The 17,450-nt window shown below is 44.2% G+C and overlaps 1 protein-coding gene across 1 annotated transcript in view; it reads left to right on the top strand.

Moving 5' to 3' along the window:
• The first annotated feature begins 2,504 nt into the window (after nt 1-2,504).
• MYO1H (myosin IH) overlaps nt 2,505-17,450 on the top strand; it is a 45,069-nt gene continuing 30,123 nt past the window's right edge. The window contains exons 1-12 of the mRNA XM_032847409.1: nt 2,505-2,648; nt 4,984-5,099; nt 6,277-6,475; nt 7,330-7,410; nt 10,079-10,258; nt 12,545-12,643; nt 13,459-13,572; nt 13,910-13,981; nt 14,621-14,740; nt 15,872-15,939; nt 16,465-16,570; nt 17,070-17,150. Of these exons, the coding sequence (XP_032703300.1) occupies nt 2,523-2,648; nt 4,984-5,099; nt 6,277-6,475; nt 7,330-7,410; nt 10,079-10,258; nt 12,545-12,643; nt 13,459-13,572; nt 13,910-13,981; nt 14,621-14,740; nt 15,872-15,939; nt 16,465-16,570; nt 17,070-17,150 (1,362 nt within the window). The 5' untranslated portion in view covers nt 2,505-2,522. The remainder of the gene's footprint in view (nt 2,649-4,983; nt 5,100-6,276; nt 6,476-7,329; nt 7,411-10,078; nt 10,259-12,544; nt 12,644-13,458; nt 13,573-13,909; nt 13,982-14,620; nt 14,741-15,871; nt 15,940-16,464; nt 16,571-17,069; nt 17,151-17,450) is intronic.

Raw genomic sequence — 17,450 nt, 5'->3', positions numbered from 1 at the left:
GCCCTCCATCTGTTCCACATCCTTGCTCATGGTTGCTGTTGTCAGTCTCTTTCATTCGAACTGCTCTGGGGTTTTCTCACTGCGGTTCTAACTCATTTGCCTGATGACTAATGACATTGAGCATTTTCACACTTAGTTACCATTTGTCTATCTTCCATCGTGAAGTGTCCATTCAAGTCCTCTGCCCAGTCTTTACTGGGTTTGATTTTTTTGTTATTAAGCCATAGGAGTCTTTTATTCTGGATACAAATCCTTTGCAGGGATATATCTTGTGAATGTTTTCTCCCAGTCCGTGGCTTGCCTATTTGTTCTCTTAATGGTGTCTTTTGGGAGAAGTTTTATATTTGATGAAGTCACATTTCCTTTTCTTTTATAGTTATTTCTTCCCATGTCATAAGAAAACTTTACCTTCCTCTGGTTGCTGAGATATTCCCCTCTGTTTTCTCCCTGGAGCTTCATAGATGATGCATTTACATTCAGGTCTAAGATTCATCTCAAGTTTTGTATATATACAAGTAAAATGTTATAAAATAACATGTATAACATATACATGTTTTTATCAAATTATATCTTCATTTATTATGAAATAGGAATTTTTATATATAAAATTTATATATAAACAGTAAGTTTTCTCTATATAGTTTCATGTGTCAGTTTATACAGTATATAGATATATAAAAGTTCTATGTAGTTTTACATATATAAATTTATACATTATATAAATATATAGAGTACTACATATTGTTTTACATATTTAAGTTTATACAGTATACAGATATATTTAAAAATTCTATAGTTTTATGTATATAAGTTTACATAATATATAAATTTATTAAATCATGAACATACATTTTTAAGCTATGTTATTAAAGTGTATTATTTTATAACCTATTGTATAATAAAGATATAAAATATATTATGAGGTAGGGGTTGAAATGAAATGTATTTCATTACGATATCTGGTTATTCTTGCGCTATTGAAAAGATTTTCCTTTCCTGTAAAGAATTGTTTTGGTACCTTTGTTGAAAGTCAATCAAGGGGCGCCTGGGAGGCTCAGTGGGGTAAGCCTCTGCCTTCAGCTCAGGTCATGATCTCAGGTTCCTGGAATTGAGCCCTGCATTGGGCTCTCTGCTCAGCAGGGAGTCTGCTTCTGCCTCTCTCTCTCTGTTGGCCTCTCTGCCTACTTGTGATTTCTGTCTGTCAAATAAATAAAATCTTAAAAAAAAAAAAAAAAGCCAATCGACACGTGGTCTTGATTACTTCAAGGGAAGATGCGCGAGTCCTCCGGCTTTGTTTTCCTTTTTCAAAGCTGCTTCAACTATTCTAGATGTTCTGCATACCCAAAGATAGCAGGTGTCAAGTTCCTTCCTGTCTCTCAGATCCAGATGCATCCTTCAGTCCTTGCTTTGTGATAACAAACTGGCCTCCTTAAGCGTTTCTCCTGGAAGGGAGCATATTAATCTTGGTCACTAGAGGGCGCTGGAGGGACACTGAGATAGCCAGAGGTTTGTCTTCCCGACTTCCTTTTCTATGTTTTGCTTGTTCCTTTCCCCTGCACAGCCACCTGTGCAGCACTATGTGGGTGGGGGGCATGCGTAGACTGTGTGTCCAGGGCACAGTCCCTCAGTGCCCTTGCAGCCTGGGCCAGGTGACTGCCTTGCGCACTCATCCCAACACAGACCTCACGCCCCCCCCCCCCCCCCCCGCCCCGTGGCCCCCACTCTCTCTGTACACTCTCAGTTTCTAGCTTCAGCTTGAAACTGACTCAATCAAGCACCAGGTCTCCTGCCCAGTGCTGATCTGATTCCCTTTGCACCCCTGTGCCCTCCTAGGAGGGTGGTTCTGACGCCTGGTGACAGAGGACCAGCTCTGCCCCCTAGTAAGGCAGTGAGAGTCTCCACCATCCAGTGGGCCTGCAACCACTCCTTTTCCAGGGAGGTCTGAAGCCCAGCCTTGGGGAGAGGACCCTCCATTTTTGTCCTTCCTTGAGTATTCCCCAGTAACAAGAAATTCCCATTCCAGCCAAACTCCTCATCATTCATGTCAGAATTACACAGCAAATTTGGGCAACTAACATCCAGTTGAGAAGGTGATGGTGAGGAAAGCAGGCTCTGGAACCAAGCTGTCTAGGTTTGTATCCTGACTCTGCCTTTTGGCAGGACGTATGCATGTTTTTTAATGTCTCTGGCCTCAGTTTCCACATCTGTTAAGTAGGCACGGTAATAGCACATAACTTCATAAGGTTAGAATGAGGGTTAAAGGTGATAATAGAGGTCAGGTACATAGTGTAGTATCTAACAGGGAGCTGTTGATGTTACTGTAATGCTTTTACTACCTCTAACCAATGGTAAACTCTTAAGAGAGAGCAAATCTAACCTCCATGCTCTACTGTTCCCAGGGTTGGGTATCTTGCTATGCTCATATTAGATGAGCAATAGGAACTACAGAGTAAGTGAGCCGCTGAGGAATGTTCTGTTTGCCGCAGAAAGAAGAAGTGAGGAGGAAGCGCATTCGTCTGCACATGGAAGGCGCACTAACCGCCAGGGACAAGGTCGGGGTGCAAGACTTTGTGCTGTTGGACGCCTACACCAGCGAATCTGCTTTTCTGGACAATCTTCGCAAGCGTTTCAGCGAGAACCTCATCTATGTAACGTAGCCCATTTCTCAGCTGTTCTAGACCGGTGGTTCCCCCACCCCCACCCCGCCCCACCCCCGCCTCTCTTCACGGCCTCGATGATAGCGAACAGTATCCCTCTGTTAGGTCAGCCTCTAAAGGGACGGGTGAAGGGACAACTGCCAGATGCATCCCGATCCTTCATGTTAGGCTTTTAGGTTTGCCAGTGACAGAGACCCAGTTTAAACAGGTCTAACCCCCAAGATGCAAGCTACCTACCTATGTCACTTTAGGAACCAGAAACAGATCTAGGGTCTTAGGGTGATGAGTCTTGAAGAGCCTCGAAGGCTCTTTCTCCATCCCGCTTCTCTGCACCCTTTTGCAATGGTCTCTTTCTGGGGCCGACTCTGCAAGGTGGCAAGGTGGCAACGTGGCCCCCAGGACCAGGCTGATGTTGGTACAGAGGCGATAGCAAGTCTTCCCCAGAGACACAGATATTGGTTGGCTCTGATTGGCCCATTTTAGGTCATGTGCCTATCTCTGAACCAATCCTCCCGTAGCTAGGATGAGGAATGTTCTGATTGGCCAAGCTATTTACCCAGGCCCAGCCCAGGAAGTGAGGGACGAGGCAGGTGTGGACTTTACTGTAGGGTGGGGCTGGGGAAGGTTCCTCAAAGGAATCTGCTGGAAGAAGGAGGTCTAGATACGAGACAGGCAAACATAAGAGATGTCTACCACATCCCATGAATCTTCAAGAGTCAAGACTGCAACATTTTACCAGAACTGTTGTTAGCTTGGTCTGGTTTCTTCTAGGGGCGGTCAGTTTTTAACTTCCCCATTAATTACCCCCCCACCCACACTTTGATCTGATTGGTCGGTTTTCAGGTAAATTCCTTTAGGGTAAACTCCACTGTGTGTGTGTGTGTGTGTGTGTGTGTGTGTGTGTGTGTGTGTGTGATGGGGTGTTATTAAATGCAATTAACTTTACTAAAATCTTACTAGTTTTTACTAAGAGTAAATTAGACAACCAAACCCAATCTAAAAATATTTGTCTTGCAACTATTTTGTTTTTAACGGTGACTGTGACTTAATCTGCAGTTGGAACCAAGGTTACTAGGAGAAATAAGCAAAGGGCTTTTCACAGTATATATTTTTAATTGTGGAAATTGATTTTATACATAAGCAAAGGAGAAAGAACGTGGTGTGGAGAAGTATACATGGGACTGTAGGATCATCGTGAATAAATTGTTTCCAGTTTGAACAGAGAGACTCTTCAGAAACTATATTCTATTCTGAAGGATTTCTACTGCTGGAAGCAATGCTGAATTTTCATCAAAATACAGTATTCTTATCTGTTCCCGTTCTCTAACTTGATCCTAGAGAGTAGAAATATTGGTGAGAATGATTTCAGGCATCATTAGTGTAATCTTGGGAACCTCCAAACTGCAGACTCTGGAATGAGAATCCAGAACAAACTCAGAATAGGAAAACTACAGATGCATTTTCAAAGGAGCCCACACATTTACTGTTTTCTCTTTCCGAGGTTAGAGTTTTGTGTCTTCATAACTGTGTTGGTCCTATTACAAATGGAAGCCCTTGAAAAACTTGACTCATAATAGAATCCCACACTGAAATCCAGGGAAATAGATGTGAGTGTTGGGAGTGCCCCCCCTGATATCCCTGGGGTGCATACCCACCCTGCTTTCACCCAGTGGCCAGTGAGACCTCAGCGACATGTAAACATAAATCAGAGCGCGGCGGCCCCTTCTGAAAGCTCTTCATATTACATAACAGTCTGAAGCGGGTATTTCACATCAGTAGGGAGAGTGATATCTGCACCATGCACTGCATTTGGAATAAATCCCCGGTTCTTCATGCCCTGTGTCATCGGAACTTGCTCCCTCTCGGACATCATATCTTACCATTTCCATTCTCCCCTCCCACACTGGCCTCTAGGGCAGTCAGCCTGTCACATTTGTCCCCTTTCCTCCTTTTTTTTTTTTTCCCATGAGTGGCTCCTCTTCCTTCAAGTCCCAGCTCAGAGTCCCCTCCTTAGAGAAGACTGCCCTAAGCCCAAGAGCTAAGGTGGCCTTCCTTGGTCATTCGCATTCTCATTACCCTAGGAACACCTTTCTTACCATCCTAATTGAAGCTGTCTTGATCCCTTGGTTGGTTGTCTGGGCCCCCGCCCCCACCCTGTGCACACACACGGAAGCTTCATGACAGCAGAGACACTGCCTGTCTTATTTATTATTTTATATCCCCAGCGTGGAATGAATGTTTTGGGGGGTCATAGCATGTGATGGTCTTTTGCTAAAGCTGTTTGCACCCTGGGATTCCTCACTAGTGCTTTGGTCTGTTCCTCTAGACCTATATTGGGACCCTCCTTGTGTCTGTGAACCCATACCAGGAGCTTGGAATCTACACTGTGAGCCAGATGGAACTTTATCAAGGGGTCAATTTCTTTGAACTGCCACCACATGTGTAAGTAGCATGTACAAGCGTCACCAATAGTGTTTCCCTATCTCTTTCCTTCCTTTTTTTCTTTTTTCTCTCCCTCCTTCCTACTCACCCATCCATCCACCTATCCATCCATCCATCCATCCATTCACCTACTCACTCACCCATTCATCCATCCAAATCCTTGATGAATGCTCATTAGGTTTTATACCTCACTTAAATGGCTGCCTTCTTGTGAACTTTCAGTGCAGTAGAAAACATCAAATCATGGTTGACTCTCAGCTTAAATATCATGAGGGGTGGAATCTTTTGCACCTGCTGAGAGATCCAAGAGTGAGGCTTTGGAGGTGTCTTTTCTGTAAAGAGGTTTGCTACAGTGCCATCTACTGGTGTCTGAGTGTCATGATAGCTCAGGAGCATCCCTGTTGGTAGTAGGGCTTCAGATCCTGTCCCATCTATATGTGACTCGGGCTTTGCTGAAATCTCAGTTCTCCCTGGTTGACTGCTGGACTAATATTTAGGCTCTCCCTCCATTTTTCTTGGTGACTCATCTGTTCACCTCCTAAGGGATTTATAAACCTTTTTGCATCACTACTACCAACAATGTCCAAAATAACCAGCTTTCAAACTCAGCCACATGGGAATATTAGTGTCTTGGGAGATTAGTGTCTTCATCTTTGCAGATAAAGCCCTTATAATAGTTTTATATCTTGTTCTGTAGACATCCCTGAGCTTTTAAGATAGTTTCAGTTTCTTGTCTCTGTACTCTTACTACAGAAGGTTTTGAGGGAAAGAAGAAACACGAGATCTTCGTATATCCACCAAGTGTTTAAAATATTTAGATGGGATGTTATTTCCACCTACAGCTAATAGCATGTCTCCTGGGGATGTAAATTAGTATCTGGTTTGTTCTTATAAGAAATGTTGGATTTTTTCCAAATAAATCCATCCCACTATTAAGAAGTGTCCACTATTATTCACATTCTCCGTTTTAACTCAGCTGTTTGAGTACTGACTTCTGGAACACTTTATGCATGATCAGTCAATGGGTCATGGTGAGAGTTTGGTATCTGAGGTCAGGGTTTTGTACCCCTTGTCCGGATGTGGTTTCCTGAGGCAGGGAGCTCTGATGATGTCACAGGTGAGGGAAGCAACAGCATGGTCCCTTCCTGGTCCTTCCATTTCTGCCCCACTCCTCCAGCTACGCCATAGCTGACAACGCATACCGTATGATGTGCTCTGAGCTAAACAACCACTTCATCCTCATTTCTGGAGAGAGCGGGGCAGGGAAAACAGAGGCCTCCAAGAAGATTCTGCAGTATTTTGCTGTGACCTGCCCAATGACCGAGTCACTCCAAATAGCCCGTGACAGACTGCTGCTCTCCAATCCTGTGTTGGAGGTAAGTGATCTTTGAGGATTTGTGGAGGGGAAGTTCTAGGGAGGTCATTAAGTAAGGAGAATCCTCTGCCTGGGCAGATCATCATCTGGGTATTAAGCAGAGGTGTCTCAAGGGCAGGATCATGGTTAAGGGCATAACTTTGACGTCCAGCAGGCGTGGCTGCTGATCCCAGGGCTACCGTGTGCCAGCAAGCTTCGGCAAATCACTCCACATCCCAGATTCTGTTTGCCTTTCTGTGGAATGGGTCTATTCGTAGTTTCTACCTCTTAGGAGGATTTGAGGGTAAAACAAGATGGATGGATACAAAGTACCCAGCAGAATTAGTAGTCACTAAAGTCATTAATATTTTTCATATTTAACTGGAGTCATCTTGATGATTCCGCCATTGCAATTCACTGACTTCCTGGACGATTTCGAACAGGTTATTTTATTGTGGGTTTTTGTTGCCCTTCATGGTAAAGATGTTTGTGGCCGAAGGAATTTTCCCAATGGACCTATGGTCTGAACAATTCACCTCTTCAATATAAAAAGGGGTCTGGTACTATAGCTTCTGGAAGAGCAAGGACATAGTTTCCTTGATATCTGCCCGTAGTCATGCCCAGACTGGATGCCAGAGAGAAGACACGTTTCCCTCCTCTCTAGCTCCATCCCAGGATTTGGCATCAAATCCTCTATACTTAGTGGTTTCTTCTTAGAAGATAAAGAATGGCTTTCATCCCTGGCCCCCCTCGTCCCCTCCATTTTCATAATCATGGCATTTGGGGGTAGGAAGTTGACGAGCACGGTGAGCTCAAGTGAACTTTCATCACAGTTTGGTTCAGTCTGTTCCTGTCTCCCTCACTTTGTATTCCAAGGCTTTTGGAAACGCCAAAACACTCCGGAATGACAACTCCAGCAGATTTGGAAAATACATGGACATACAGTTTGACTATAAGGTACACCGAAGTTCCTTTACTGGTTCATGCGGACCCCTTAACTGGCCAGTGACAGCAGCCTGACCCAAGGTTCCTCAAGGGAGGAAAGGCTTTAGTGGTTCAAATAAGTAAAAACTCCAGGCTTAGTGCTATTTTGGGAGATACAAAGACCACAATGAGATACTATGTCCTACTTTCTAGGGTGGGGGCAAAACTTAAGAAGTCTGGTGATACTAGCTGTTGGTGGAGATGTGGACCGTTAGGAACTCTAACCCGTTGCCGGTGGGGAGTACATGGGTACAACCCATTTGGAAAACCGTACGCTGTCTCGTGGAAGTTGAAATCCACATAAGCCATTCCTCTCCTGGAGATATTCCTGTAGATCTGCAAGCATGCCCACAAGAGCCCTGCTCATCATGGTAAAAGGAATGGGAACAGCCAACGCACCCAGAGGGCTGAGTGTCCATCAACACAATGGTGGGTTGCCCACCCAGGGAAGCATCGCATAGCAGCAAGAACAGATGAATGGCAGCTAGCTGCACAGAACATGGTCAAGTCTTAGGAATGTCCTGTGTGTCAGGATGATGCCCGAGAACAAGCCCATGCAAACAATGTATTGTTTGGGCATACATAATTAGACGGCATAGGTGAGCAAATGTTTTTGGATAGGGCCAGGTGGTCTGTGTTTTAGACTTTGTGGACCCTATCGTTTCGGTCACAAGTACTCGGCTCTGTTGTTGCGGTATGGAAGAAACCAAAGACCACGCATAACGGGAGAGTATGGTCGTATGTTGCGCAGAGCTTAAATAGGGCTGATGCAGGTAGGCGGCGGGTGGACAGAGTTCTCAAGGACATAGAATTCCCGGTGACAAAGCGCGTCACTTAGACCAGAGAACAGTCGCTGGCGGGGCGTAGAGTGGAGTGACGCAAGACTGGCTAAGGTTTTCCTGGAGGCCTGTACGTGGACTTCTGGCGAAGTGTGCCTAGACTTTGGAAAAAATGGAATAGTTATGTCTGTTTTAAAGCTTCTTACTGAAATTCAACACACATGCTAAAAAGGACACAAATCGTGAGTACAGCTTGATGAGTTTTACTCGTGTGTATCTCCCTTTGATAACCGGTACTTAGATCAAGAGAGAAAAATTTCTAGGGGCACCTGAGTGGCTCAGTTGGTTAAGCATCTGCCTTCAGCTCAGGTCGTGATCTTGGGGTCGTGGGATCGAGTCCTGCGTCCGGCTCCTTGCTCAGCCAGGAGTCTGCTTCTCCCTGTGTCTCTGCCTGCCACTCCCCCTGCTTGTGCTCCCTCTCTTTCTGTCACATAAATGAATAAAATCTATTAAGAAGAAGATGTACAAATTTCTAGTGCCTAGAAGAATCTCCTGCTTTTCTCTGAAAGTGCCTGCCTTCCCAGAAGTTACCAACTGTTCCAACCTCTATAATCAGATGAATTTGGCTGGTTCTTGAGCCTCGTGTAGATGGAAACTAGAACAGTATGTTCTAGTTTGTGTCTGGCTGCTTTCCATCAACGTTCTACCTGTCAGTTTCATTCGTGTCACTTTGTGTAGCAGCTGGTCATTCTTGGCTTATGTGACCTCTTCACTATCTGTTAACCTGTTGATGGACATTTGGCTTTTCCAATTTGGGGCTATCAAAGAGTGCTCTGAACATCCTTGCACGTGTCCTTGAGTAGATCTTGGTGGTCACTTATGTTGGGTGCTTGCCCGGAAGTAGCATTGCTGGGCTCTCACCAGTGATGTTAGGACAGTGCATGACAGTTCTCATGGACAGCAGGGTTCTCTATACCCTAGTCAATATTTGATATTGCCAGTCCTCTTGGTTTGAGACATGCTGGTCAAGTGCAGTGGTTTTCTGCTTTATGTTCATATTTCCCTGATTATAAATGAAGTCCGGATAACTGGCCAATTAAAAATTTGGCGCTAAAGCCTTTTGCCCACTTTTAAGTAGGTTGTTTTTCTCATTTTGCTTTGCAGGAGTTCTATATATGTTCTGGAATACAAATCCTCTACTGGAATATTCTTAAAAATAGTGTGGGGGCACCTGGATGGCTCAGTCAGTTAAGCAGCTGCCTTCAGTTCAGGTCACGATCCCAGAGTCCTGGGATGGAGTCCCATGTCAGATTCCCTGATCAGCAGGGAGTCTGCTTCTCCCTCTCCCTCTGCCACTCCCCCTGCTTGGGCTCTCTCTCTCACACACATAAATAAAATTTTTAAAAATAAATAAAAGTGTGCTACTGGTACAAGGGTATATAAACAGGCCAGTCAACCAGAATGGGGTCTGCAAATTCTTCCACATAAGATATGGTCCCCTAGCTTATGACCGAGGCCCACTGTGACTGAATAGGGATAGGAGTGACTTGCTGGTAAATAGTGCTATCAATTGGAAATCCATGTGAATAAGAAGAACTTTGACCCTCTACCTCACTCCATATACGAAATTTCAAGCACAGTCCTAAACCTGAATGGTAAAATAATCCCACTTCTAGACAGAAGTACAGAAAATCTCTCTCATGACCTCAGGGTAGGCAAACATGTTTTTTAAAAAGAGGCCAGAAAACACTAGGCTTAGAAGAACCATCATTCGAATTCAGAATTTCCCTGCCTCAGAAGACACCAGCAAGGGAATGGCTTAGTTATTATTGTCATTGTGCCTTTTTTGCTCTGTTCTCAAGGGCATTCCCGTAGGTGGGCATATCATCAGTTACCTGATAGAAAAGTCTCGAGTCGTCTATCAAAACCAGGGCGAAAGGAACTTCCACATCTTCTATCAGCTGCTGGATGGTGGCGAAGAGGAGCTCCTTGCATATCTGGGACTTGAGCGGGACCCCCGGCTGTACAAATACCTCTCACAGGTTGGAAGCACCTGGCTTGGGTGGCCCTTTGGAGGCAGCCATCAAGGGTGTTAGTGGGAGCTTCTGTGGGATGGCCAAGAACTTTCTCATTACCACTTTGGAGGTATCCTACAGACTGGCTTATGGACACTTAGCATAACCCCTCTGTTTATGCCTGACAGGTAGATGGTAGATCATCTTGGTAAAGTAACCGATCTCTAGGTGAGGGGTTCTCAGCACTGGCTGAAATTAGAATCACCAGAGGAGGTTTTTCAATACACATACACACATACACACACATACTCTCTCTCTCTCTCTCACATCTCTGGCCCTACCCTCCAGCGATCCAGATCTAATTGGTCTGGGGTGGGATGGGAACCTCAGGGTTGTGTTAAACACTCCCCCATGATTTGGTGTAATTAAGTGAATCCTCCGTGATTCTAAGTCACAGCGGGAGTGAGAACTGCTGGTCTAAGTATGAGAGTAACTTGCTGTCCACCAGCGTCCATAGCCCGTGCTGCGTCCTGCTTTCAAAACTAATTAGGAAAAGACCCTCCTTCTCCTTGCCTCCCATTTTGAGACTTGTTGGCTGCAAAATGAACATACTTCCTTACAGAAAGCATTCAAGCCATTCCTAGGATCCAGCGCTGTGAAAGGGGCTTTCAGAATGTAACCTCTCCCCCAACCATTACTCTTTCTGCAGCCAGCACGAAGACTGGGGAAGGTCTAGATTGTACAGCACCTACCAATCTTTGACACCACTAGCACCTTTCTCCCCTGAGATCTTTGGATTTTTCTCTTCTTTACTGGGCCTGGCTTTGAATGGAGGTCTCTTGGCAGAGTGCCAGTGGGGACATCACTTGAGAAAGAGAATGAGGTCTTAGGAAGTGAATCTTGTAAAAGAAAGACCAACATTTCATAGTAAGTCATGGAGAAAAAATAGGCATGACTGAAATTTATCTTGAAAAATGAGGCGATATAATGAAGACAAAAGAATCCTATAATCTCCTTTTACAAACTTTGTCCTGATTGTTAGAATGAAGAGTAACTCAAATTTGATTTTTTTTTTTTTTGAGGACCAAATTTTTCTAACAAAGCTGTGTGGTAGCGTCACACTTGACTTTCTATAGCCTGATCAGAGAGGGTCAATCTATAAAAAGTGTTTGTGGGCTTCATTCTTTTACCCAAGGGCTTCTCCTAACCCTTTGATATTCAAATCATTCCCTTTTGGGATGTATCTTGTCTTCATCCTTGCAGATATTTTTCTGGTTCTGTTTCATTTGGCCAGATCTTCGTGCCACAGTGGCTTTGGAAATGGTTCAAGGGATGCACCAGTATTATTTTGTTCTATTTTGTGTTCTCTCATAACTTTGACAGACTTCCTGACTTTGCTTGGCAGTATATCCATACTACTTCTGAACTTCTAGGTGTCCTGCAGGGACTGACCTAAGCTGGCCCCATCCTGGTGGGGGCGGGAACAGACGCTGGTTGAACGGGGAGGGGGAGGGATATTTGGGAAGTTGCAGATTTAACAGTGATCTGTTCACTGGTGAATATTTTCATGCTACAGCCCCTCTGGTTTCCCTGTGTAACAGGAAAATCTTTGAAGATGACAGATCTTCAGATAGCCAGGAATCCAGGGACACCCTGTACTATAAAAGCAAAAAACAAACAAACCAAAAAAAAACACACAAAAAAACCCTCATCTAGAAGTCTTCCCTTTAAATTGCAACATTTGGTGGTGTGTGTCTTATCTAAAAGACAACTTCTAAAGTGGTGGAACATCTCATCACATCTCTGCTGGGGATTGTATCCGTCAGCTGTCTCTCTCTAAATGCCAAACTTTTATTTTCTCGAGTGAGGGTCTCTTTTCAGTTCGTCCCACCCTGCAGTTTCTGCTGGAGGTTGTAAGAGCATCAGGATGCTTTCTGAATTTCAGGGCTGTCCTTTCCCTGCATATTTTAGCGGATGTTTCTTGAGATAAGCATCTTCTATTTATTTGGCAAATATGACAAGGAAAACTAAAACACACACACACACACACATATTCAAAGAGATATACCACTAACGTGTACCTTTCAAGGTTTTCCCAGGATAAAGATGAAATTCTAAATAAGTTTGAAAAAAGCAAATCACCCTCTGCTAGCTGATTAGCAAAACCTACCTTTTTATGATTTAGAACATTCTAGAACTACTAGCTCTTGTGTGCTTGTAGGAAAAAAAAACCCTCCAATTCAAGGCTAGATGTGGGCATGGCTCACTGCCCCTATAAAAATGACATTAAGCAACCCAATTCTATGTCAACAGGGTCATTGTGCCAAAGAGTCATCTATTAATGACAAGAACGACTGGAAAACTGTTTCCAGTGCCTTTTCTGTCATCGATTTTACTGAAGATGACCTTGAGGTATGAGCTCCAAGGGCAGAACTGCTGGTCCGTGGGTCTGGGATTGACAAAACATTGCTGGTATCTTGGTGGCCACCTAGTGGGCTTGCCAGATTCAGCCAATAAAAATCTAGCATGCCTAGCTACATTTTAATGGTCATCATCATTTGGGGGCACCATTTGGGACCAAAATTAGTCATTGCTTGTCTGAAATTCCAATGTTAAACTGTGCATTCTGCATTTCATCAGGCAGACGAAAGACTTCCCGGTGCAGAATGCGAGGAGGAGGTCATGTTTCTTCCTTCTCTCAAATCTAACCTCAAATACTTAAGATGCCCTAGAACAGCAGGATTGTATCTTATTTACACTTCTATTTTTGAACAAACTGGAGCAAATTGTAGGCTTTATAAACATTGTGTTTTTACATCCTTTTTTTTTGATGGCTAAAACTATTCTTTCAAGGGCCAGAATTATAATTTTAAAATATCATATTTATGTAAATATATATGTATCTTGGATCATGGCATTTGCATAGAAAATGGCTTATTGGTGGGGAGGGGGTAGGGAAGATAGAAAATAGAAGTGTCCTATCCCGGAGAATGGGCAAAGCTTCCTCTCCACCCTGCACTGAAGCTCTCTACCCCTCTTCCCTTAACATCTGAGGTAGGTAAGAGGCTGATTTCGGGGGAAGGAGGAAATCAGCTTGGTTCTGTGAGCTCAGGACTGAAATTGGGATGGGGCTGGTTTTCCTTGTGATGACGTCTCCTGTGATGGCATTCACCAGTTAGGTGGCTGCCCCTCTTTCCCCCTTCTCCTCGCCCTTTCCAACGTTCTAGAATCTCTTTGGAATTATTGCCAGCGTCCTACACCTAGGAAACATTTGTTTCGAAGAGAACCACCAAGGCTGTGCCACCATACCAGACACCCATGAGATCAAATGGATTGCCAAGGTGACGTTCCACTTTTAAAGAGTAGAGGGAAGGCCTGGCCCTTTTTGGAGATGGAAGGGCAGGACGGGGGAGCTTGTGGCAGCTGGATGCCCAGGTCCCAAGTGGCTAATACCATGTCCATCTGGCTGGTACTGCCCAGGAAAATTAAAGAGCATGGAACAAGTGAGGGAGGGGGTAAAACCAGCTGGACATGAGATAGTATGTGATCTGTTTTGCATTTAATCAAGATTATCAGTCAGAGCATATAATCCTGGGCCTGGAAATCACACCAGTTCTTTACACATTGGCAAAAATCAAATCCAATCACTGAATGGCATTTTGGTTTCCACTTTTTCAGCTCCTGGGAGTCCACCCCTCCATCCTTCTGGAAGCTCTCACCCACAGAAAGATTGAAGCCAAAACTGAGGAGGTAACAATGCCTCTAGGTGGAAATGGACCTGCCCTTCCTCCTAGGGCTGCTACCTGCCTCATGCAAGAGGAGGATGGTGGTCCTGGAGGAGGCCAGACCCCAGCCTTCCAGCTTCTTCTGGGGTCTCCTGCCTCAGCCTCCCCATCCCGAACTGTTACACCAAACTCCCATGCCTCCCTTTCACCATGCCTTTCCTCCATGAGGTCTTTGCACATGCTATTCCCTCTGCTGGAACACTGTTCCCTGTGCTTCTCCCAACACCTTCTCATCCTTCAGTTCCTGGGGTCACATCCTCAAAGAGCCTTCCTGATCATCCCACGCCCTCCTAAAACACCATAGGTATCTCCTCACTTTGCTCTCAGCTTGCAACATGACTGTGTGCAGCAATGTCCCATACCCCAACTGTGAACCCACAGAGGCTGGAATTATCTGTCTGGGTCAGAGCTGTATTTCAGCAGCTCCATGCCTGGCACGTATTGGGCTCCTGCCTGAATGCTTGCAGGTGGGGGTGGTGTCTTCCCCTAGCACCTATCCTTCACTGGCCGTCATTAAAGGATAATTTGAAAACTCAGAAAGGGATGAGCTTTTTTTTTTTTTTAAAAAAAACCTCTGTAATGATGCCCCTGTTGTTGTTCTCAGGTAATATGCCCATTGACACTAGAACTCTCTGTCTATGCTAGAGATGCAATGGCCAAGGCCGTTTACGGAAGAACATTTACTTGGCTGGTCAACAAAATCAACTCTTCCTTAGTGAACAAGGTTTGTCCACACATTTTTAGATGACTCACTCTCGGTAACGTGGAAATGTTTTGTGACTGACATCATCACTCTAAAGAATTTGTGAGCATCGGCCATCAGCCTCCTGATGGCCAGGGGCGGTGCCCTTCAGCATCTACATTTCCAGCACACAGCAGGCTCACAAAAATGCCCACTGAGGGCTCCTCAGTGGCTCAGGGGGTTAAGCTTCTGCCTTCAGCTCAGGTCATGATCTCGGGGTCCTGGGATCGGGTCCCGCATCGGGCTCTCTGCTTGGCAGGGAGCCTGCGTCGTCCTCTCTCTCTCTACCTGCCTCTCTGCCTGCTTGTTATCTCTCTGTGTCAAATAAATAAATAAATAAAATATTTTAAAAAAATGCCCGCTGAATGATTGTGTCTCAAAGTGGGAATGCATGGTATTTGCAGTACACCAGATGGCTTTCAGTGTACATGGAAAGTTTTGACTTTAACAGTAGTATGTTTTAACATGTGTAAGAAAATAATAAAAGTCTTTCCAACTCACCCTAAGTGGACTTACTTAAGTAATAAGGGGGAGTTTATTCAAAGCTAGAAATTAAGGAAAGGGTACTGGGGCACAGACATAGATGTAAAACTCCAGGAGGTAGTATGTAAAGGACAGATTTGGAAGGCCTTGGCTCAAGACACCATACTGGATGTTAAATTGTGGCCCTTTCAGAAAAAAACAGTCATATTCTCATTAAATATCCATCCTGTCTGACAGTTCTTGGTCCTCTGTTTAAAATGGTATTCAAACCACCCATCCTCTCTCCTGAATAAACATCTCCTTAGCTGCTGTCTCTAGAGGTCTCTCTCTTTGGGATTGACGTGGGCTCGGAAGACTGAGAAGGACTGAAGCAAGGTTGTGAATCAGAAGGGGAAGGTCTCACTTCTTGGGTGGCAGACATCAAAGCCACAGTGGGATGCTGGCAGGCTTCAGGACAGAGGAGTGGGCTGGGAAATTCCTTTCCATCTCATGATTCTTCTGTGAGCCAATGCTGAAAAGAGAGATGATGAGAGCTGTATAACCAAGTCCAAGCTTCGGAGGCAGCTACCGCGTTTTAAGAGTCATTAAGTAAAAGACCTAACAACAAGCAATGTGTGTTACTTTGACTAGGATTTCACCAAGAAAACTGTGATCGGATTGCTGGATATCTACGGGTTTGAGGTCTTCGACAAGAATGGGTGAGTTCGTCATTACATACTGGTCCTCTGTTCTCCTTTAGGGTGTGAGTCTGGTTTAAGGCATCTCTAGTGTTATGGGAATTGGTTTTCCCATCCTCAGAAATTCTCTGGGTTTCTATAGCTGCTAATTCATTGACTATTCCAGAATTGGAATAACCATAAAAAATGCAAACGTCTTTTAGCTTGACTCTTCTGATCTCTTTAGTAAATAATATGACTAATAAGGATTTTGCTTTCTCTGTTAAAAAGCATCTTTAAAAATAAGTAAATACAATTTTTAATTGGTCTATGCGTGTAGCTCTAGTTAATTAAATTTTTGCATCTCGAGGCGCCTGGGTGGCTCAGTCTAAGCGTCTGCCTTTGGCTCAAGTCATGATCCCGGATTCCTGGGATCGAGCCCCACTTCGGACTCCTGGATCAGTGGGGAGCCTGCTTCTCCTACTCCCCCTGCTGGTACTTTGTCAAATAAATAAAATCTTTTAAAATTAATTAATTACTAATTATTGATTAATTTTCCCTCTCTAGTTTTGAACAGTTCTGCATCAATTATTGCAATGAGAAACTCCAGCAACTGTTGATTGAGAGAACCCTAAAGGCAGAACAGGCAGAATATGAAATGGAAGGTATAGAGGTAAAACATTTTAATGTTTTCTCCTCATTTGATTTCTTATTCTAGCGAAAGAGATTCACTTGAGCAATAATATTTCACTGGAGATTTTATCCTCATTTGTACTCAGAATTATTTTTCACTCTTTCTCTGAGTATTTCCTGGGAAATTACTTTGACCTTCAGGAAGTTTAGTTTTAAGTAAAGGTAAAAATCAAATTTTGGAAAATCACTTTAAAAGAGAGATATTTTAGGGCACCTGGGTGGCTCAGTGGGTTAAAGCCTCTGCCTTCGGCTCAGGTCATGATCTCAGGGTCCAGGGATCGAGCCTGCATCGGGCTCTCTCTGCTCAGCGGGGAACCTGCTTCCCCTCTCTCTGCCTGCCTCTCTGTCTGCCTCTCTACTTGTGATCTCTGTCTGTCAAATAAATAAATAAAATCTTAAATAAATAAATAAATAAATAAGAGATATTTTATGTTGATCTAAATCCTCCTTGGGGAATTCTTTGGTCTCTGTCGTTTTAGTGGGAACCAATTCAGTATTTCAACAACAAGATCATCTGTGATTTGGTGGAAGAGAGACACAAAGGAATCATTTCCATTCTGGTGAGAATTAAGAGACTTCATACAGTGTTGCCAATGCACAGAAGAATTTCCCCCAGGCTTCAGAGGGTTGCTTAGGATAAGCAGAAAACCAGAAACCATAAAGGGAGGTTTTACCAAGAACGTCCATTGGTCCTGAGTTGAGACTTCTCAGGATGCACCTGTGACTTGATCTCGAACCATCATTGCACCTTCTGAGAACATCCCTGGCCGATCCTCAGTTGTTCCAATTCAGACATCACTTTTTTAAATGTAAAGGCCGATCAGAAATCATTTCTTTGCCTTTCCATTGGCGATCATCTC

This window comes from Lontra canadensis, unplaced genomic scaffold (assembly GCF_010015895.1).
Source record: "Lontra canadensis isolate GAN:19392208 unplaced genomic scaffold, GSC_riverotter_1.0 scaffold187, whole genome shotgun sequence".
Classification (NCBI taxonomy): domain Eukaryota; kingdom Metazoa; phylum Chordata; class Mammalia; order Carnivora; family Mustelidae; genus Lontra; species Lontra canadensis.
The sequence above is the reverse complement of the archived record's forward strand: the minus strand, read 5'-3'. Positions and strand labels throughout refer to the sequence as shown.